The sequence below is a fragment of the Teleopsis dalmanni genome, chromosome 1, assembly GCF_002237135.1.
Source record: "Teleopsis dalmanni isolate 2A chromosome 1, ASM223713v2, whole genome shotgun sequence".
Taxonomy (NCBI): Eukaryota; Metazoa; Arthropoda; class Insecta; order Diptera; family Diopsidae; genus Teleopsis; species Teleopsis dalmanni.
The window spans coordinates 174446961-174470617 of NC_051846.1; the positions used below are offsets into that span (position 1 = coordinate 174446961).

General features: G+C 27.8%; 3 protein-coding genes across 7 annotated transcripts; 2 read left to right on the top strand and 1 right to left on the bottom strand.

Moving 5' to 3' along the window:
• Window positions 1-234: 234 nt before the first annotated feature.
• LOC119670270 (ras-related protein Rab-10-like) lies at window positions 235-1660 on the bottom strand. 2 transcript variants are annotated; one of them, XM_038080463.1, is made up of 5 exons: window positions 1575-1660; window positions 1351-1519; window positions 805-1004; window positions 665-754; window positions 235-603 (listed from the first exon to the last, which is right to left on the bottom strand). In XM_038080463.1, exons 2-5 carry the CDS (start codon window positions 1475-1477, stop codon window positions 406-408), a joined length of 615 nt encoding a protein of 204 aa, XP_037936391.1. In that variant the 5' UTR covers window positions 1478-1519; window positions 1575-1660; the 3' UTR covers window positions 235-405. The 2 variants fall into 2 exon arrangements, with proteins under 2 accessions (XP_037936391.1, XP_037936390.1); XM_038080462.1 differs by having other exon boundaries at window positions 1351-1619.
• Window positions 1661-2444: 784 nt separating this feature from the next.
• LOC119670268 (leucine-rich repeat flightless-interacting protein 2) lies at window positions 2445-16515 on the top strand. Of its 4 annotated transcripts, none has more exons than XM_038080461.1 (7): window positions 2445-2973; window positions 3064-3190; window positions 12230-12526; window positions 12589-12952; window positions 13014-13169; window positions 13291-13475; window positions 16379-16515. In XM_038080461.1, exons 2-7 carry the CDS (start codon window positions 3104-3106, stop codon window positions 16487-16489), a joined length of 1200 nt encoding a protein of 399 aa, XP_037936389.1. In that variant the 5' UTR covers window positions 2445-2973; window positions 3064-3103; the 3' UTR covers window positions 16490-16515. The 4 variants fall into 4 exon arrangements, with proteins under 4 accessions (XP_037936389.1, XP_037936386.1, XP_037936387.1 ...); XM_038080460.1 differs by lacking the exons at window positions 2445-2973; window positions 3064-3190 and adding exons at window positions 8603-8728; window positions 8785-9066; XM_038080458.1 differs by lacking the exons at window positions 2445-2973; window positions 3064-3190 and adding an exon at window positions 8397-9066.
• Window positions 16516-20459: 3944 nt separating this feature from the next.
• Window positions 20460-21700, top strand: LOC119670271 (glyceraldehyde-3-phosphate dehydrogenase 2). The gene has a single exon (XM_038080465.1). It carries the CDS (start codon window positions 20560-20562, stop codon window positions 21556-21558), a length of 999 nt encoding a protein of 332 aa, XP_037936393.1. The 5' UTR covers window positions 20460-20559; the 3' UTR covers window positions 21559-21700.
• Window positions 21701-23657: the final 1957 nt, after the last annotated feature.

Consider the following 23657-nt stretch of genomic DNA (forward strand, 5'->3'; position numbering starts at 1 on the left):
TAGAATGCAAAAGGAAAAAATTAGAATTGTGAATAAATTTTAAAGCTATGAACATAAATGTTTAATAATATTGACAGGTTTGTGCGAAATTATAAAACTATTCGAAAGGTCTTGTAATGTTTGAAATAATAATTGCTTTACAGAAGCGGTCTTGGCAAATTTTATTTTAAACTTTGTCACTAAAAACATACAAAATTTATTTATTTATTTTTTTTTTTTGGTACAAATCTATTTTGTTTTTTTTTCAAGAACTTTCATTATTAATATAGAATATACAAATTGATGTAAAATAATGTACTTTTAATTTCCACAGAAATGCAAATATTTTATATGAAGGTATTACAATAGTTAGGAGTTTTATGAATAATTTAATTGAAAAGTTTGTTCTTTAAATTGTTATTCGATTTAAGAGCAACAACTTTTGTAAGCAGGATTTTTTTCATTGCTTCGACGATCCACTACGACACGTTCAGGATTTTCTGCTGCTTCTCTTCCAGATGTTTTATCCAAAATCGCTTCGGCAAGTTCGCAAAATGCGCGTTCTATGTTTATATTTGACTTAGCGGAAGTTTCCATAAAACGTATACCATGTTCACGGGCAATCTGTATTTTGTAACAAATATTTTTAAAAGGTTGAATTAATATTTTTTTACAAATAACTTACAGCTTCACCACGTTCTTTTGTGACAACGCGCTTATCTGTCATATCGCATTTATTGCCTAATATCATTTTTTCAACGTCTTCATTCGCATGCTGAAGCAGAAAACAATAAATCAATTTTACATCATTAGATCAATACTTACCTCATCTATGTTCCGAAGCCATTTCACTATATTTTCAAAACTTTTTTCGTTTGTTATGTCATATACTAGCATTATACCCATCGCTCCACGATAGTATGATGTTGTTATTGTGTGAAAACGTTCTTGGCCGGCAGTATCCCATATTTGTAATTTTATTTTCTTTCCTCTTAATTCGACTGTTTTAATTTTAAAGTCAATTCCTAAAAAATAATGATAGTGTTATTTAAAAAATAAGTTTTGCTTGTTTTTCTAGTATATACGAAAAATTAAAAGTTTATGTAATATTTTGTATTTTTTTGTTTTATATTTAATTATAACATTATACTTAATTGCGAAGTGATAATTATATTTATGTTCGACCATTTTAAACGCACTGTGCACAACTTATAAACCGTTTTTAAATTATGTTATAAGATTCAAAATTTTAGTTAATGAATCTACGAATTAAGTATTAAAATAGCCACGCCCATGTAAATTTTCGAATTACACTCAATATTTGCTTATTATTGAGTATTGTGAATTAAATATAATGTAACATTTACATACCAATTGTGGATATAAAAGTTGAGGTGAATGCATCATCAGAAAAGCGGAATAAGATACAAGTTTTTCCAACGCCCGAATCTCCAATAAGCAACAGTTTAAAAAGCAAATCGTAAGTCTTCTTGGCCATTTTTACGAAGTTGACGTTCGTGTATTTTGTAATTTGTTTAAACTAATAAATGTAATTTTAAAATAAATCAATATTTATATCTCGAATTAATAACTACTTTTCACAATTGCAACAAAAAAAATGTAGATGATAATTCCTTATATTTTTTTAATTCCTCTTTGTTCTTAATGTCAATTGTCAGACAAATTGGTGACATTAAGTTAGTTGCGATTTCATAAAATCATATTCATACAATGCTATTAGTATTACAATTTTTTACCACTTAAATTCAACATATAAAAATAATTAACCGTTTTAAGTTAATCATTTTTTAAATTTATTGGAAAAATATGAATATAGAGACATGTATAGTTAAAGTGTTCCATTAATATAGATAGTATTGTTAAAATGTTCGACATATATAATTTATGAAATAGTCAGCACATTTCAATTGGCCGTATAATGTAGATAGTGATGGTTAGGTCAAATATAATTTTGTTGCTGTATTCAATTTTACAGTCATAACTGTCGTGAAATCGCTTAACAGCCGTTATTGCTGCCAGAAGAGTCCTATTGTACCAAAACTTTACTGACTTACTTCATCCTTCCAATTCTGATACTTACGCCACGACTGTAAAATCGTTCTAATAATTTCTGGATTATTGGAGGGTTTCAACTTCTTGTCACGTTAGTCAAAATAAATATATGTTTTGTTTACATTCCTTTATGGTCATGACGAGAAAGAGCATACAATTTTTGTGACAATTTTCTATGTGATTGTGAGCATAATATGAGTATAATATTGTTATCTTTAAAAAAAATATATTTATGGTTTTTTTAGAATGTAAACAAAATGACAAATCTGCAATTAATCCAAATGCGAGGTTAAACATATATTTTGGTTGTTCGGTCAGTTTTATATCATTACACATCTCTATTTCTTTTAATTGTCTAATGATGGCATCACTTAGAAATGTCAAAATAAAAATAATGAAACTGGCAGCACTTTGGTTTTAGCTTTCTGCCTCAGTTGTATGTGTGTCAAAGAATTAGAAATAAAAAAATATCCAATGAAATCCGGAAAAAGTGAGAAGGTTTAAGCGAATTTGCGAATTTTTCTATATGTGCAAAACAATATAGGCTCTGATTAAAATTTGCCAACCACACAACCGCCCATGATGTGAATATACTAAAGATATATAAAAAAAGTAGAATTTGGTTCCGCCCCGCGCCCCAAAAAATTTACATTGTCTTATTACTATTCAATAATAACTGGCGTGCCTTTATTTATAATTATTTGGTTCAAAAATTTAATATATAAATAAAAATAATTATCTAAAATTACATCTGCATGCGTTGTTAGCCGGTATATATGTGTGTATATTTTTACATAGTGTTTTATGTATAAAAAAATTATTTGATGCCCCCCGTACTTTATATGTAACCACCTAAACAGTTTCTTATCCCTATAAGGAATTAAAAATTAATCACACACATTTGTTATTGATCGTATAAGGGTAAGATATTTTTTTTTGATTAAATTTAATATTATAAATTTTTATTCAAAAAATATTTACACTATCTAATACGTGATTATATATCTTTAGCATTCAAATTAAATCATCATTCTAAAATAATACTCGTAAAATGGATAGTAGTAGCACTGTAGGAAGACGTCGGGGTAGCGCTAAAGTTAATGCTGAGGACCAGGCATTGGATCAAATAGCAAAAGAGGTAAATCTTAATATAAGTGCATACTTTCAAAAACATTAAATTTGAAATTTTGAATAATTTGAATTTTAATAACAATTGTATGAGTCAAATTATTGCTAAAAATATTAATATTAATTTACTTACTAATTGTATATTGTAATATAATGTTTGTCAAAATTTTAAATCTGGTGTCACAACTTCATTTACAAACTTTAAGTAATGTGTAGTATATGCAAAATTTCTTTTAATTTTTTACTTTCACTACCTCGAGATTCAAATTTTTGCAATAATAGCCACTGATGTCTTTAGAACTTTTAATTCGTTTGTTATGATCTTCAAATTATTTATATTTCAAGATAATTTCCAAATTATAATGACAAACCAAGTTGATTTCACTTAATAACTACGATTAGTCATTGGACATATCTATTTATAAATAATTGATAAACTCTCACCTTGATAAAACCGATTTAAATGATATATTTATTCTTAAATTTTGTATTAAATTTACGAACTACCAATAAACGTACTTGATGGCAATGCATTTAAAACTATTTAAAAATGTTGAACTTTAAATAAAATTCCCAAAACAAACAATCGCACACTTATCAATTTTGCAAAAAAAATTATCTATAAGTTGAGAATATTGTAATCAAGCTAAAATGGTATGCGAGCTGTATTCCCCTAATAGGAAATACTTTTGTCACTATAATATGAAATAGGTTGATTCAGTAGTATAGATTAATTTAATACTAAGAATTAAAAAAAGTGTATTCTTATTAGTTATTTGATTAATATAATAAATTGTTTTATGTTAATACATTGTTTTATGTTAGTAAATACATTTTTATACTTAAGCTAACAACCTTAAAACTACAAATACATTTGTGGCATAGTAAATTTATTTCTTAACCAATATTCATATACTTGAATACCATATTGATATGGATATCCACGCAGTTTCTATTGAATTGACTATACACATAGGCTATTTCTAATTAGCAGACTGAAAAAAGAAAACCCATAGAAAAGCTCCAAGAACGGCCGGGTCTACGTCCCGGAACCACTAGTACCTATCGACGACTAAGCGCCGTTCGACACTTAACAAAACCTCAACGTATGGTAAACTCTTTTACAGTCACATAAGAACAAAACTACTAATTGGTTTTGATTGATGTTCGCTGTCAAATGCAATAGTTGTACGAATAGTACACTATTTAAGCGGTTGAAATGCTTAACGAATAAAAACAACAAAGTAGAAAATCTTGTTCATCTATTCTGTCGTTGCCACAAGCTCGTAAGAAAGCATCAGTGTTCTAAAGACTTTCACTTCAGTGGATATTTATTGGATATACCCAATATGTGCATTAAGATATTGTCTGTATTGTCAATAATGTCAGTGGTTATGGATATCTCAATCCAAAATTTCTTGCAATCACCTATCCGTGATCATAGGTGCTTTCTATAGTAATACAATGAGCTCTATACTTATAGCTTAAATGGTTGTCTATTATGTAGAAAGATGCACTTCCTCAGACGCATCGGTAGTGGCATCTATAATTTATGTATAGTTGTCTATTATGTAGAAAGATGGACTTCCTCAGACTCATCGGTAGTGACATCTATAATTTATATATAAAAATAAAGTTGACTAAAAATTTCAATACGATAAAATAATATAGAAAAAATATATAAATTTCAAAATTTAAAAAAAATATTTTTAATAAAATGACTAACATAGCCAAATTAACTGAACATATTACTATATTTTTTGTAGCTAAAATCCTTAAATTATGTTGCTATCGTAAGTTCTGCTCTCAAAAGTAAATATTTGTTACATTATAAAGTTTTAAAATCATAAATTTATTCACTCAAATGCATGTGTTAAAATTTAGTAGTATTAGTAAAAATATTTCCAAAAATTCATATTGTTTTTGTTATAAACAAAATAACGACTGATAAGCCGCCTAAAATTTGCGTATGTATACATCTATGTTTGTTTTATTTAATTTGATTTTATTTAATTATCAAATAATATAATTTTTATCAAATAATATTAATTAAAATTTTCTTAAAAATGAAATTAATTGATAAAATATATTGTACTACTTTTAGAGTATAATATAATATTCACAAACGTAAATCATTTGGTATCATCTTTAAAGTTTGTTTTATTTTCTAAATAACAGTAAATAAAATAATGTAATTGCTGTAATTCAGTTGTTACAATTTTGATTAGGTATTTATTTTGGTAAAACATTTTTATATAAACTCAACAAAAAAATTCAAATATGCATTTTGTTCGCACTAATCTGGTATTTGTCACACTACCAATTATGTAGTGTGACATCAAAATGACTAAATGAATAAAATCATGACTAAACAATCATATAACTTATATATTTGCATTACTCAACAAGTCACTTAGTTTTTAAGCCACATCAATCACATGATTGATTTTATACACAGTTGTTATACTTACTTTTAGGCGCAAGCATTCAGTCTTTTTCTCTTCTATTCTTGCTAATCTCAAATCTATTCGTGTAACCCAAAGAATATATTCCTGTACATATGATAAATAAAACAATATCAAAATCAAGAGTAACACACTAGCATAAAACATCACTAATGTGTTGTGTTTCATTTGTAATAGGTACAAGATAGATTTAAGCAATTATTTACTTTAAATTCATTTCTTGCAAGTATCAGAAGTGCTTTTGTCATATGTTAATTTTAGAAAATAACGACTATTTGGTCAAATAACTGAGTATAAAGAGAGTTGTGTACGGATGCGCGTAACATGATGCAAAAGTCATGTCTTGCCTTTCCACTAATCTTACTGTTTTCAATGATTATTGGAACTGCATTAATACGTTTTCTTCATTGTTCTCTGTCATTGTAGTGAGTACAATTCACTTCATTACGATAACTGAAGACAATAGTCAACATTACCTTGATTTTTAATTGACTTTGGTGTGGTTTTTTGGGTTTGTGCTCACTCTTAATATAGTTAATATTTATTGAAATTAATTTTATATACCCACGTCTAGTCAATAATAATAATGCATAAATTGGCAAAAGTTAGCTTTTGCAATAGTTTTTTTTTTAATTTATTAAGAATAATAAAAGTCTTTGACTATGGCATGGGAAGGTGCAAAATAGGTCAATCTGTTTGCAGTGCATAAAAAACTTAACCTAATCCATAAATCATTACCGTCACATGGGAAACCACTACCAATTTAGGATTTAACTTATTTTAAGATTCAAATACTCATCTCTTCTTAGTTCCATTAATTTGCTTGCTACTCAAATAACGATTGCTTGTACATGTCACAGTCAGTGAAACGATAGTAATGAAGAAAAAAAAATTTTACTAGAAAAGTTGTAAAATATTGTTGTTCCCTTTTCAATAGTCACTGCACTATTTGTCAGTGAAAGTACCTGCTAACAGCACTTAAAAACTGAAAAATTAAAAAAAATTGAAAACAAATGCATATGTTAACACTCTCAATATTCAAGAACTTGAAATATTAATATATTTCATAATTTTCATTTAAAAGAAATTTATCAGTTTAATTTCGATTTTCACTCCGGTAAAAATATTTAGGTCATATATTACAAACGTCCCACAACGTAAGAATATGTAAGTTCCCTCTGCTTAGTGCAATCAGACAGTGCTTAACTTATAGATTTATATAAGCAAATATTTCAAATATTTAAGAATATTTAAGTTCCCTCTATTTAGTGCAATCAGACAGTGTTTAACATATAGATTTATATAAGCAGATATTTCATTTTATAAAAAAAAAAAGTTACTATAATTTTATGAAAACAACAGTTAAAGTGCTAGTTAACATGACTAAAAATTTCACAAAAAATAATTTTGTAAAGAAAATTCTTTGAAATATGACGGTATAAGACTTATCAACATCAAAATAGCAAAAAAATAATTTCATAAAAAAAATTGCCATGTTAGTTAATAGCACTAAAAATATTATAGTTTTTGGGAACAAAATATTTCTGTGAATAGAGTCTTAAAAAACCTTTTCACCTCAGAAATATCAAAAAAAAAAAATAAAAAAAAAATGTTTATGAAGAAAACGGGCAAAGTGCTAGTTAATAACACTAAAAATAAAATAAATTTAAAAAATATTTCTATAGAAAATGTTTGCATTAATCTTTTGGTACAAAACTAAACATATATAAAAAAGGAAATACCATATTTCACAAAACATTTTCGAGAGAAATTTTTGTATATATACTGTAAGTTAACAGCACTTTTTTTTTTGTTTTGCTATAACAACCTGGGACCGGGTTTCGGCCTAACGCAGTATATCTCTCCAGGCGCCTTTGCTGCGTGCGCACCTTTCCCAGTTTCGTACATCAAGTCCTGCTAATGTTCCCTCAATTTGATCACTCCACCGGAGACACGGTCTACCTCTACGCCTTGTTGCTCTAACTACTTTTAGTTAGTGCTTTTAGTTAACAGCACTAAAAGTACAAAAAATAAAACATACATTATTTTACAAAACTTTTCTTTGGAAAATGTCTGCAAGTACCTTTTTATCACCAAAATAGTAAAAAAAAGAAAAAAAACACCTAAAGTGCTAGTTAACAGCACTAAAGATACAAAGTACATTACAAGCACAAGATTTTACACCATGGTTATGTGGGTTTGTAATATTAAATTCATAAATATCTGTATAAATTTTTTCAATAATAATAATAATAATAATTTTTTCATTAATATTTCAAAAAATTTCTATAAAAACTTCTGTATAGACATTCTCAATGTTAAAACCGGAATGTTTATTGATTTAAAAAAAAAATAATTTTTGAATAAATAATTGATACGAATATTTACGTATAGAAAACACACTTCTTATGTTGAAAGGTAGTGCCTGAGAGTAAATAAAGCTTACCGGCCAAAAATTGTTATTTAACGAATTTGTCGTTTTCGCTTCTCTTTATTAAAAACTTAAGCTTCGCAGTTTTGCTTTCTATCTTTAGTTGTAAATGGAATGAGTAAGCGTTGAGACTATTCTACGCATTGAGTGCGGGACGGGCAATTTAAATATTTTTGTAAAAACAAAAATTGAAATTCATTCACTTAAAAATATAATATATATCAATTTATGCTTAAATGTAAAATATTGTCAAAAAAAGAATAAAATAAATATTGAAAATTTATTTACAATTAGATTTTTTTAAATTGCTCATTTGTTTATTTAATTAACACAAAAATGTCAGATACTTACGTGCAAAATCAACAAGAATTTGCTATTACGAATAATGAAATAAATTCAAAAAATTTTAACAAAAATGCAGAATTAAATAATAATGAAAAAGATGAAGTCATCGAGGAGTTTAACTTTAGTGATAGTGATTTATTGGATGACAATAACGATAATAAAGACCATGTCTGCGCGTTAACTGCCAATTCTATATCGACTACCACAACTGCACTTGATAACAATTGCGAACATTTTCAAGATAACCATACAAAGAGCACTGATATGAAAGTCGATGCATTCAGTAAAGAACAAAATTTGTCACAAAGTAATTATAAATTTGAACCTACAATTAGTAACGATAAGCTCAAAAATATACCTAAGAATCTAGAACTAAATGAAGAAACGCTAGCGGAAGTTGCAGTAGACTCATTTTGCCCTATAACACCAAGAGAAATAGTAGATGTGGGAGAAAAAGAATCTGATTCATTCACGCAAAGTAACCTCATGAAAAGTGGTAGTTGTGCCAGTGTAGGAAGAATCAAAACTACATGTGATAAAAGTAACGAAAACGATAAAAATGCAGATGATGATCTTTGCGATGAATACGACATTGATCCTGACGAAGAGTTATTAGTACAATTTTTGGGAGAAGCAAACGATATTGTAAGATATTCTACGATCAATTTATAAAATAATTTATCATTTATAAAATTTTCAAAGTCATTGTTGCACAAATCTATAAAGAAACCTAAACACGTTATTTTTGAGTATATAAGCTGCAGTAAGCGTCTACTCACTTATTAATCAGTCGGTAAAACCGTTGCTTAAATTATTTTTGTTTTTCAAATACTTTGCTTTAAGCTCTGCAAGAGTGAGATTTACCAAGCCAATATGACGTCATCTTCCCTACTTTTGATTTGCTTTAAATGTATTCGAAACGCTTAAATGACGTTTCTTTAAAATGCTCATAATCTAAAACAAATTTAAAACTCTCAAACGCGTTATAAGCTCAAATCAAGAGTTGTACATAATTAGCGGTACATAATTCGGCGAGAGCTTCTATTTACAAATTCAAATACATACTCGTATAAAAATGCAAAGATAAAAGATACAAAATAGTTTGAGGTTTGAGGTGATAAGCTAAATTGAATCGAGGTTGTTTTTCTGTTTACTTTGTCACGTATTTTCTTGAAATAATCCCGATATTATTTCAAAATAATATGGAATGTTTATACGTATATTAGAATTAATTAATAAAACTAAAATAATTTAGACCTCTAGTTTACATAGAACAATAAATCTTATATTTACGAATTGCATATATTTTATCATATTTTCTTTGCTTTGTATTTTAAATTTTCAAAAAAAAAATTGGTATATAAAAATAATTCGTTTAATCTGGAAAATTTAAATTGCCCTTATAGCTACTGCCATTCTGTTGATCGTAGTAGTTAAACAATTTTTAAACCAGTAGTTTAATGTAAACTATTAAACCTATTTTACCTCGAGGAAGAATTATTATCAATAGTTGAACAAAGTACCTTCAAAAAACAAAGTAAAGTAATCAAAAATAATCATAATTTAAGTTTTAACAATGGGTCTATAAGCCTAAATGGATCACTTGAGATCGCCGGTATAACCGCACCTAACCTAACCTATTTTAATAGGTATTTTAAGTTTTAATAGTTAAAAAAAAACCTTCGTCTTGTAAATCAAAAATAAGAATAAACTTTTAAAAGCTAAGAACAAAAATAATTCTTCAATATTTATATATTAACTAAACTATTTCTTGAAATTCTATATATATTAATTCAAAACATTAATGCTTATTTCAATTGTCATATTGTCTTGACAAAATTATCTATTGTCTTGTCACATTGTCTTTGGCAAAAAATCTATTCTGAATAAAAAAGTATATAAAAATAAGGAAATCCAAACGATTTTTTAAATTTTAATCAATTAAATTCTGGACCGACCATACAATTGTTTTTGATATTGCCAATTATCCATAATCAGTGGTGATTGAAAAAATATATTGGTTCAAACAAATTTTTTTTTTTAAATTATAGTTAATTATTCATTATATATTTTATTGTTTTTGTTTTTAAAAAGAAGTAAATAGTATAAAAATTTTAATTATGTGTTTAAGTAAATAATTTTTTTTTGCACTTAAATATATACGTGAAATTTCCCGTTTATTTAACCACCTTCTCAGGGGTTCTATTAATTTTCGTATATAATTTTGGTAATGCAAGTATCAGAATCAGAATTAAATCCTGTCAAATTTAATCAAGTAAATTATTGAGTTTACCATGGAGTTGTTTCGGATATAATCATTTGTCCATCACTAGTGGTCTTATGAAACATTCATTGGTTTAAAATTTTTGTTTTTGTAACTAAAAAAATCAGATATTTATTTTTCTTATATAATATTTGATACAAATATTTAAATCATTTGTTTAAATAATTAATTTTTTTTATTTATATTTTATTTCGTTGTTTTTAATAACATATATATGTATGTGACGTTTCGGGTTTTTTTAAACATATCATTAAGGATTTATTATTATATTAATAATTTCATTTTTGGTATGTAATTTTTGTAATTTCGGGACTGAAAATATCAGGAATTAAACCCTGTCAAATTTGAGTCGTGGAACTGTATGTTAATAAGGCCAACGTACAGCTATTTTACGTTATTCAAATCTAAAATTTTTATCAATTCTACTTGCAGCGTTATTAACCAAGCCTAACGCATATACGACTGCTATATAAATAAACTTAATCATGGTGAATTTTTCTGTTTTCACGCTTTAACAGTATTGTTTGTTGTTAACATTTCTGTACATTTACTTCACATCGCTTTCATTAAGCAACATGTTGAAAGAGCTTTGCCTGTTATCGAATTCTATACTTTTATTTATTAAAATATAGTTCACATTTTTCGACAACCTCTGCTATTTTTCCGTTAGAGCTGTGATTTATTTGTTGCAGTTCTACAGATTTTTGTGATTAATAAACTGACTGAGATACATTTCAAGAAAATATTTTGAGGACAATTTTTCGACAGTAGGAAAATTTAGCAAAGAACAGAAACATGATTAATTTGCCAATATAATAATTTGTCAGAACTGTTCGTGTAAGTGCATTAAATGTTCTCGGTCAAGATCTCTCAATTTTTACCAAATCGCAAAAAAAGTGCGTGGGCTGGCGTTAATATCATGAAACAATATCTTTTATTTTTTTCAATATCAAACATAATTGCTAATAATGCGCTGGTAGTAATTTATAAGTAGTAGTACATAATACTATCCATATAACAAAGCATACGAAGATCGTCATTTTTATCATAAATACCATCTACGCTACAGATTTTGAAGTTTAATATATTTTCAATCAGTACTGTTTTCATATACCATTATTATATATGATCCTGCTATTATACAGTGCGATGATATCTTATTTCGACCCGTTCATTAATTCGCATTAATGAATTCGTTCATTAATGATTGGGGAAAAAAAAGAATAAAGACGCGTTGAACATTTTCTTAATATGTCGAGAAAAATCTGGGAGATGATCTATGAGAGGATCTAAGCAAGATATTGAGTTTTAGTAATATATTGGCAACATATGATATTCAAATTTGGTAGTATCCATAAAATTTATTGGCTTGCGCCAATACAGTAAATATCTGAACTCATATTCATAGTAATTTATTTAACATTTTTAAAAATAGGATGCAAAATTATATATCAATGATTCCTAACATAATCTTATTTCTTAGATTAAAATTAAACTAAACTTACTGAAATTGATGTTTTTTAGACTGAGGCTCGATTGGCTGCCCGCAGACAGGCTCGAGCAGAAGCGCGCGAAATACGTATGCGTGAATTAGAACGACAACAAAAAGAACAAGAGCAAAACGCAGATCGTATATATGATATGCATACAGCGTCTGGTATAGATCCTGTATCAAGATCGCGACTAACGTCAGGAATTGGTGCATCCCCAATGAGTTTACTCAACAGCACGCGTGGGAACTCAATGTCTTCGAGGCGCAGTAGTGAAGATTCTTTAGAAGAAGAAGGCCGCAGTTTAAGAGATATACGGCATGAACTAAAGGTATATTTACTAATAATTATAACTTTTAATATTATAAAGTTTATATTTTTGTTTAATAAAAGGATGTTGAAGAGAGATTTAGAAAAGCAATGATAGCCAATGCTCAATTAGATAATGAACGAGCTTCTCAAACTTATCAAATTCAACTGCTTAAAGACAAACTAGAGGAAGTTGAAGAATCCTATGCTCAGTTGCAGCGAGAATTTAAGGATAAGTCACGCGATTACAACACATTAAAGCGAAATTTAGAAAAACTTACTGAAGAGCTTCGGCTTGTTGAAGGCCAATTAAACGAACGTGATACATTAATTGCGGAACAAGGTTTAGTTATAGTTGCTGTCGAAAACGATGATGGTACCGATGCTAAACGTGCTCTAGTCAGTGCGGAGAACGCTCAACTACTTGGTTCAGTTCAAGGGTCCTTAGGTTTGAATATATATATATGTATATCAATATATATTCTAATAAATACTTTTTAATATTATAGACGTTAGACTTAAAAAATTTAGCGAAGAAAAACAACAGCTTATAAGTGAAGTACAGCAATTACAGGAACAATTAGAAGTTTATAAAAGTCAAGGAAAAGGTCGTGGTAGCTCTGCAAATGGTCCCTTAGGTTCCGAAGATGATTATGAGGCACAAAGTGAGTTATGAGATAATTTGATTAATTAAAAAAAAGAAAACTTAAATTAAAAAAAACTTATTTGAAATAATTGTAATTTTTTATTTATATAAAAAATTAAAATTAAATTTTTTCATTTTAGGGGAAGCTAATAAAATCATATCAGACTGTAAATATAAATTACAAAAAGCGGAACAGGAAATAGCTAGTCTGCAAGCAAGTTTAGCGCGCTCTGAAACTCAAGTAATAAGATATAAAAGTACAGCCGAAGCGGCAGAGAAAGCGGAAGCAGAACTTAAAATTGAAAGAAGGAAATTACAAAGAGAGGTAATTTATTTATTTATATAATATACTTTTTATTTATACACTTATAAAATAATCGTTTGATCAAATGAAATTTTTTAATTTAATTCAGGATTATCTAATCGTAAACTATTGGGATGAGTGTCATTGCCAGTAGATATACGTACCCACAACTATACTCATATATATAAATATAAATATTTATGCAATATTACTTAACCGTATGGTATAAAATGCTTGCAAACTTATCAATTTTCTTATTTAAGTAACTAACAATTTTTAACAAAAGTGTTTGTTGCACTTAGTTTGATATGATTGTTTTACTTTAGAGATTAGATTTGCAATATGAAAAACTGAATAATTTAAACAGAAACATCTCATCCTGGACAACAGATACACAGATACCTTTTCAAATTAAAATTGCAGTTTCTTTATAAAAATTATGTATTATCACAGGGCTGCAGTAACGATAAACGCTAAGTTAAAAAACGGTACTATACATTACAGTACACTAAATAAAAAACTGTCACGTAACCCATAAACTTACACTTTCTACTTCCTCATAACAAAAATGATGGCTCTGCGTCAGTACATAGCCTTACATTAGTTTTAAATACCAGATACCACACCTTCATCTATTCAAATATAATATTGCTGCTGATTCAAGGCAGCTTTTCTTGAAATTATGATAGTATTTTTCTTCAATAGAACATTTTTAAATGTTTATTTATTTTAACCTGTCGGAAAACCCTAACCAAACATTTATATTTACTGTCAATGTTAGAAGTAATGAAAATAAAAGCTATAATTTCAAAAGGTAATGAATAGGGTAAGGAAAAGTAAAATGAGGTGGAAATAAAGTTGTATCAGGGTTTAGGATAATCTCTACCTTAATAAAACGGTGCTATTGGTTAAATTCGTCTATGTCATAAAATAATTTAATAGATAGACTATTTCATTATTACTTCATGTAAAACTGCAGCTTGTTGGGCACATATTAGTAATGGACGGGTAAATTTCTGATAAAGAACTTTAATATTTTTGTTTGAAAATGTTAGGCAGAGGCTTGTCAACAATCGAATGGTTACATATTTGGAGTCGTGGAGTATATACTTCATTGTTGTGAACCGCAAATAAATTTGTATTATATGTTTAACCAAATTGATGTTTCCTCCGTTGCAATAGTTGATGGATTTAGACTTCGAATACAGAAATCTATTTATATAAGTAGTTAAAATGGATCTATTAATCACAGCATCATTTGTGTGGCACACTCAATATCAATATTATTAGTTATGTTATACAATTTACTTTTTAAAAACATTATTTCACCATTTTCACAATTGTACTCTCTAACATAACCAACACATTAACAAATATTTAACGTTTTTTTTTTATATATTTATATACTTAATGTATATAGATATATAAAATTAATTTTTTTTATTATTAATAAATACTAATATATATTTTGTTTTTCATTTCTTATGTACTGTATATATATTTAAAAACTTTTATATATTATTTATGTATATGTTTTTATATAGTCATTTTATATAGTTTTTTATGAGTCATTACATTATAAATAATATAAGTCAATTGTAGCCTGTGTAGCCTGAGGGATTAATAAGGTGGTAAAACATCCAGTTGCCCCTTGAAAGTTTGTCCCAAGTAACACCTATGTTAAAACGCCTTCAAAATTGTGATAGTCTAAAAACGAAGGTACGGACATGAGCATTTTAAACCAACAATAATAGATCATTTTGAATATGAGTGTTGGTTAGTTTATTGGTTGCAATGGCAGACCATCAGATAACTTTTATTTACCGCAACTAGCGATTTTTCCTTGTTTTTCTTCCACATATCTCGCAAGAACCCCTAATATAGAAGAGTATAGCCTAAATCTATCTCGTTAAATTTAGATAATTTAATAGGTCATTCGTATTAACTGATGAACAGTCTGCTAAACTGTTAAAAAAGTGTCTTTCTAAAAACCTATTTCTTCTGGACACAAAAACCGGGCATTCACAGAGAAAGTGTTTTAGGGGTATAATATATATATATATATATATATATATGGCCACGCTTATAATAAAATCCATAATTAAATATATATAAACGCATTTTCAACATATTATGTTCACCCAATTTAATGCATTTGTTGAATTCAGTTGGGTCTGAATAATATCTGTTTGCAAAGCTTTATTTAATAAACTTACAAACTGCGTTAAGGAACAGACAACAGGCAGTGGGGGATTCAAAAAGCGATTTGTATTGAGTTGCTCGTTGAGAATATATATCTCTTTCTAGTTGAGAGTACATACCTCTCTTCCAGCACTCTACAAACTTATATACTTAAAATACCTTTTAATTTATAGTAGTGTAAAAGATATGCAAAAAATCATATTTCTATAGTTTTGCATTTGAATACAAGTTATGGTTTGTCGGTCAGTTTAGCTGGTAATTCTCTATTAATTCAATTAGCGCTTGCACTCCGTTTTATTGTCATATTACACGTAGCAAATGGTTCGGTTGTTTGTGTAAACATCACGATTAGATCTAGTCTATCCAGCGATTAGGAATCTCTGCATTCCGTTAAAGCTAGTTATAATTAAAACAGCATTTAAGTGTATATCTTCGTATAAAAGGATATATATCTTATAAACCCAACAAATAATGAGATGCATATATATAAAAGTTGTCATTTCACATTTTATTACTTTTTTAATTGTTAAATTTTATTAAAACAAAGAAGTCTTTGTGAAGGTTGTGATACATTCCAAAAAAGGAGTATTTAATCTCTTTGTTAAAAATTAACTTATACTATTTTTAAATATAATGACTCTTATGCTTATAAAAGTATGTAATTGTGATTTGTTATCATATTTTAATAAATAAATTAATTAATTGCAATCTTTTTTCTACAGAATCGTGAGGCTATGGAACGTCTTGAAGAACTTGAAACATCAAATAATCATTTATTAAAAAGACTAGATAAATTAAAGAATGCTAAGAGCGCGTTATTGAAAGACCTTTGACCGTCGACAACAATGTCATCGTTGAATGATTCAAAGTATTGCAATTCAATCTATATGAATAGAGGGAATGGTAACAGTAACGTTAAAAAGGCTAATGTTAAAGAGGATTCAATGGAAACGGAGACTATCAAGAAACAGCATAATTCTAAAAATGATAATATTAATACTCCTTATAAAAATGGTCATATAAATACACCGAACGACACTTGAATTTAAGCTAAAGCCTGCATACTTAGCAAAATATTACAAATGAATTGAAAATATATAATATATATATATGAATTATGTTTTATGTATTATATATTTTTAATATTCATATATTTAATATCACATCTTAAATGAATTTTAAAAAAATTATAGCGAAAGAATTGTAAAAATAATGTAATTCGTATACGCTAGTATAACAAAAACAATTAACAAACACACTCCTCCCTTACATACACAAAATACAGAATATACCTAAAATTGAATTGTTTGATGTGTAACGAAGGCGTAGTAAACTTGTATTGTATTAGAAATACATAGCTTATACTAAGTCGATTAGTATGTTATCAATTTTACTCTGTATTATTTTATACATAAATTAGTATATATATACTTATTTATATATATATATATTCATGTAACATTATTTTGTTTTCATTTGCGATTATAAATTGTAATTATTTTAATAAACAGTTTGTTTTATGTTTACTAACAATAAGCCTATTAATAATATATTATGAAAAAAATATTTAATGATATGCTATTTATTTACTATTTAAAAAACAAAAATAATTATCATTAGGAAGCGATAACAAAAAATTGTATGTAAAGTACTTAAAATATAAATTAGAATTTTTTTTAAATTTTGCTAAATTTAATCATCTTGCCAAATGAACAAAATATTTATATATTGTCTATATACATCAATAGAGAAATCAGAAAATTTAGCTAAAAAGTTGAAGACGAAAAATACATCAAATTATATAAACAAGCATTTATCGTTTTTTGTTGCAATTGTGTTATCCAAGTGCTTGGTGTTTCAATCGATTCACCTTAAAATAATGAGATTAATTAGGGTTCTACTTAATAAAAATGGTATATGCAAAAAATAAATCAAAATAATTAAAATAATAAAATAACACTTCCCACTTAATTAATATGATTCTTTCTTTTAATGCTTTTTACTATTTGAATTAAATTCGATGTAGTTTATATAGATAAAAATAATAATCATCATGATAATATTAAACAATTAAGTTATACATTGATAATGTCACATTTAATATATGACTTGTTTTACTAAATTATGAATTCATATTAATAACGGAGTGTATTCTTTCATTCATGAGGCCCTATGTTCCACTAGGAGAGAAGAATTGCAGTAAGTAGGTAAGTATCCTTTCATTTAACACACGCAGGGAAATACTGCTCATCTTAGCTGAAATATACATAATAATAAAGCCAAAGTACCAACTGACAGCATCAAAAAGTTGAAAAAAGCATTTCCAACAAAAACGAAAAAATTAAAAGCAGAAGATAATATAAAATAAATTTTAAAAAAACATACTTAAAGCGTGAGTCTAGTCGAGGTAAAATTTTTTGAAGTTTAAATTAACATATTATATACAATAGAATTAAAATAATATTGAATTTATTAAAACAGGCGTTTGAAATAAATTATATTTTAATATACTTTTTTATTAGAAATGCTTTATCATGTATGGAATAATTACTTTAAAAAATTTAGCCAGTTTAAGAGATTACGCTGATTTCGTAACCCAAAGGGATCTGTTCAGCAAGAAATATCAATAATTATAGGATATATGTATCTAAATGTTATTTTATTTTTATAACCCAAAGAGACCTACTGGTATTGCCCAACTATTCCAAGAGCTGCTATGTCTATATCACGGAGCCTCTGGTCGACGAGCATGTACCATTCAATACTCCAAAAGGAACTATACCAGCAGACCTCCATGGGCTGCAACAGCAACTGGTGTTGTCCCTGTTAGCACTATCATCTGTGTAGAACAATGAAACCTTGTAGCCCGCGGAGATTTATCTAGCAGGAAACATGAATGAATTACAAATACGAATACATGAGGTAGTTTTTAATAGCCGGTGATGGAAGAGTAAGAATAGGGACTGTTGTTTGAGAGAAGAGACAGAATGAGTGGATAGGTGTGAGCTTCGGTACGCAGACCCAACCACTGCTATAAATGTTATTAGCACAAATTTTAGCTAAAATTTGCAAAATTATATAAAATTTAGTGATTTGCTTATTATTTAAACTTTATAATTTCACAATTCTTTTAAATATACAATCAACTTTCCGCTAAGATAAATCTCAAAAGCTTTGACTTTGCATAGAGTGACCTTAAAATTAATTTGTTTTAGCATAAGCCTGAAGTAGTGTGAGTCTCTCGAAGAGATTTTTACCTACATATATAATAAAAAGAAATTTATTATTTGATTTAACAAAGTCGACATTAATCACTTATTTCGTTTCTGTACTTCTACGCATTTGGTTTTTGGCACAATAAGCTTTAAAAAACCATCTTAATATATATTTATATACATATTTATTTTTATATTCATAATAACATAGTGTAATAGATTATTTGTAAATTTTGTAGAACTTGCGTAATTTATGTTCATAATTTTATTTTTAGTTTCTCGATTTTATATTAAGCTTAATTATTTCGTTATAGGTTTTTGCGATAAAGGCATCAAAACTGATATGTTTGCGTATGTATGTATATATAATATATACTCATATATATTTTATGTATATAAAGTTAATTTATAATATTATTCTTAAATTTCTAGTGTTATTTACTCACGCTGAACTCAAAAAGCTTAAATAACTTAGTCAAAATTTGGGTAGCTAACCTCAGTTGACCCTAAATCAAGATAATAGATGGCAAGGAGATATGCCTCTGCTGTTATCATTATGTTACTATTGTAACATTCATTAGATGGCGCTGCCAAAATAATAAGCATAGCTCAAGAACGACTCTCGTGGTTCTGTTTCCAGCATAGAGCACTTTGTATATGTGGCGAAAAATGCATGTAACAACTCACGTTGTTGGATGACTGTTGTATAAATATCATCATTTGTTTGATATTTCAAATAGCAAGGAGATGTACAATGGAGCAGTAGGGCCATGTTTCAGAGTAGTATGGTAACGATTAGCTGTACAAAAAGAACCATGTAAATATATTCAGTTATTTAAAAAACAAAAAAAAATTTCTTTTTAATTGAAATACATAAAAATTAGCGACATCAAGTTATTAAATTACTACCTATTTAATTTTTAGAAAAGAGATGGTTCTTTATACACACATATAGTGTTCTTCATAAAAAAAATGAATGCTTGCACAATAATAATCTTATAGTTACTAATAAGTATAATAAAAATTTAATTAAAATCTTGATGAAGTAGTTCTTCGATAACCATAATTATACAGTTTTGCAAATACAATTATGATAATAAAAATATAATTATTTATTAACAAAAGTTATATTTAAACTTTAAAATATTTAAGTTCACAACCATTTAAGTACAATAAGCGCCATCTGTTATTAAAACAGAAACAATAGTTCAAAATTTACACAATAAAAGGAACACTAAAATTCAAGCAATTTATTAACTTTATACAAACATATTATAGACACTGTCATATTTATTGTTTAATTTTAACAAATATTTTTTAAATTATTTATTTTTTAGTTAAGTTCAAATGTTTAATAAACTATATTGAAAACAAAATACTGTTCGATTATCCCGTTAATTTTTATTTTATCACATGATGGTAATACTGCTTGCCACAAAGAGCTTAAAAGCTATTCATCTCTTTTTAGCTACTATCATTAAACAAAAATTTTGCAAATTTTTTATGAAAGCACTATATTAATGAGAATGCCCTTCAACTGACATTGACAACAAGAAACAAGTACCGTATATTAAATTTGCAGGTATTCACTCGACTCAGTCGTTTTCTTGTGAGAGAGCTGAACGGAGTGCTTATTGCTTCTAAAGATTTTCTGAAAGTAAAAGTTTAATTAAAAAAGTGAAAATAAAATGTCTAAAATCGGTATTAATGGTTTTGGTCGTATCGGACGCTTGGTTCTCCGTGCTGCTGTTTCTGCCGGAGCTTCCGTTGTAGCAGTCAATGATCCCTTCATTGATGTAAACTACATGGTTTATCTCTTCAAATACGACTCTACTCACGGTCGTTTCAAGGGCACCGTATCTGCTGAAGATGGAGCTTTAGTAGTTAATGGTCAAAAGATCAAAGTTTTCAGCGAACGCGACCCCGCTAATATTAACTGGGCTAGCGCTGGAGCTGAATATATTGTAGAATCTACTGGTGTTTTCACCACAACCGATAAGGCTGGTGCTCACTTTAAGGGCGGTGCCAAGAAGGTTATTATTTCTGCACCATCTGCTGATGCACCAATGTTCGTATGCGGTGTCAACTTGGACGCTTATAGCCCAGACATGAAAGTTGTCTCTAATGCATCATGCACAACAAATTGTCTTGCTCCATTAGCTAAAGTTATTCATGACAATTTCGAAATTGTTGAAGGTCTCATGACCACTGTACATGCTACCACAGCCACCCAAAAAACTGTCGATGGCCCATCTGGCAAATTATGGCGTGATGGACGTGGTGCAGCACAAAATATCATCCCTGCATCTACTGGCGCTGCCAAGGCTGTAGGCAAAGTCATTCCAGCCCTCAATGGCAAACTTACTGGCATGGCTTTCCGTGTACCAACTGCTAATGTATCAGTTGTAGATTTAACTGTTCGTTTGGGCAAGGCTGCATCATATGATGCCATTAAGCAAAAGGTGCGTGAAGCTGCTAACGGTCCTCTCAAGGGCATTCTTGATTACACTGAAGAAGAAGTTGTATCTTCAGATTTCATTAGTGATACTCACTCATCAGTGTTTGATGCAAAAGCTGGTATTTCTCTTAACGATAATTTCGTTAAACTCATTTCCTGGTATGATAACGAATTTGGTTACTCCAACCGTGTTATTGATTTAATCAAATACATGCAAAGCAAGGACTAAATACTTGTTATAACATACAACTTAAATTATTAGAGGACGCACAGACAGGAGCTGTAGCATTTAAGGACTCTTCACCCTCTCCTGTTCTATTATTAAATTATATTATCAAACAAAAATAAAAAATTTAAAATATTAATTAAAATCCATTTGAATTTATTTAAAATGTATTACATTTTCGTGCCACTGCGTAAAGGAGAAAAGCACACTTTAGATATAGAATCTTGATATTATGTAATTTCACAAAACACAACAGAAGCTATTATATTGTATAGTGAAGTACAATAAAAATATATATTACGCAAACACTTCTATTTGTTAACGAAGCAGTAATATATATACTAAATACATACATATAAAACTATTGAAATTATAATTGGCTTTAAATTTCGTTTGAATGAAATTACAAAATGCGTTAATTGTTGTTAATTAATAATAAAATAAAATATATGTGTAGCTTAAAACATAAACAATTTTTTTATTTATTAATAAATGGGCATTATTAATTAGGTGGGAGAAAAAATAAAATTACCTATGCAGAGAATCTATATTTGTAACAGTATAAAGTAAATGTGTATCGATTTTTCATCGACTACATTGTAGAACCTATTTTGAGAAATTGTCAATTCTTCAAAATTAAATATAGTTTTAAAATTCTGAAAGCAGCAGTAATTGCGATTCTCCATTCCTATTACAAAAAGTTGGAGCTCTTGAAACTGATAAAATAAGCAATTGTGAGCGCTCTTTAAGGTTATATGTAAGAACAGTTGAATAGAACATTTGAGATTATTTAGAACCAAAAATAGTTGTATATATCTAATGTTATGGATATTTGCAGTTCTTCAAATCTAAAAACAAGTAGACGGAGTTAGAAGCGAAACAGAAAGTTGTCGTTTACTCTTTAAACTAGTATTTAGCTAGGGAGTGGAACACGCCTAAACTCTCCCCTACCACACACTTTCCAAAAGTAATGAATGGTCTAAATCTTAGAACAAATGTATAACCATTAATAATGCATCTTGACTGTTTAATAAGGTAAATATTTTAAATAAATTATCTAGAACTGTTCCTAAGTTAATTTCTGGCTACAGGCTTGCCTTAAAACTACAACAAAAGTACAAACAGTATATCTATATTTCGGACTGTTATAGTCTGAACTACGAATATAATACTTTTTCACTCTGGCTTCAATATTAATAATATATGTTCATATAACGGTTCGCTTCCAGTTTACGGTTCAGTCCAAATATTGGTTACTTTCGGTATTCACTTCAATTTCAGATTAATACTTTATAGGTTTTCTTTATTACAAGCAAGATTTTTGTCATGATTAAAATCATTTTATTAATTCAATAAAAAAAAACATTTAATAAACTATTTTTAAGGTTTTTACTTTTATTATAGCAATTTTTTACATCCAAAAAGGGAATGCGTTTTAATAAACAAGAAAAGAACTGTACTGTGCTGAACCGAAATCCGGTTCAGTTTTCGACTTACGTAGTAGTTCTTTAGTATTTGTACAACTTGACCTTTAGAATCCAGTAAATAGAGTTGAAAGTGAAACCGTATATTGTAGGTACCTCCCCAAGACTGTGGCAACAATAAGAACAGAAAATGTAAGTTAAAATATATATATACATATACATATATATATATATGCACATATAACTAAGTTTGCATACTGCACACCCTGTAGACTCAAAAAAAAACAACTTTACATAAACATATATATATACATACAAAAAATAAAGATAGAAAAACATTTCAAAATTTTAGATATAATTTTAATAATACAAAATTTATTTATAACCTAATTGTGGAGTGTACACAAATGAATAATGATTGACACATCTTAAATCGATGGTATTTTAACCAAAGTCATATATTAATACGATAATAATATATTTTAACAATTTCACCACTACAATGTAAAATTACATATTATTGGTATTATTACCAAATGAATCATTAACCCAGTAGTTAAAACTGTTTTTATAGCGAAACTTTAACCTATGTAAATATACTAAACGTACAAATGTATATACATTCTGACATACATACATGCTCATGTGTCTATATACGTAAAAAATTTGCGCATCCAC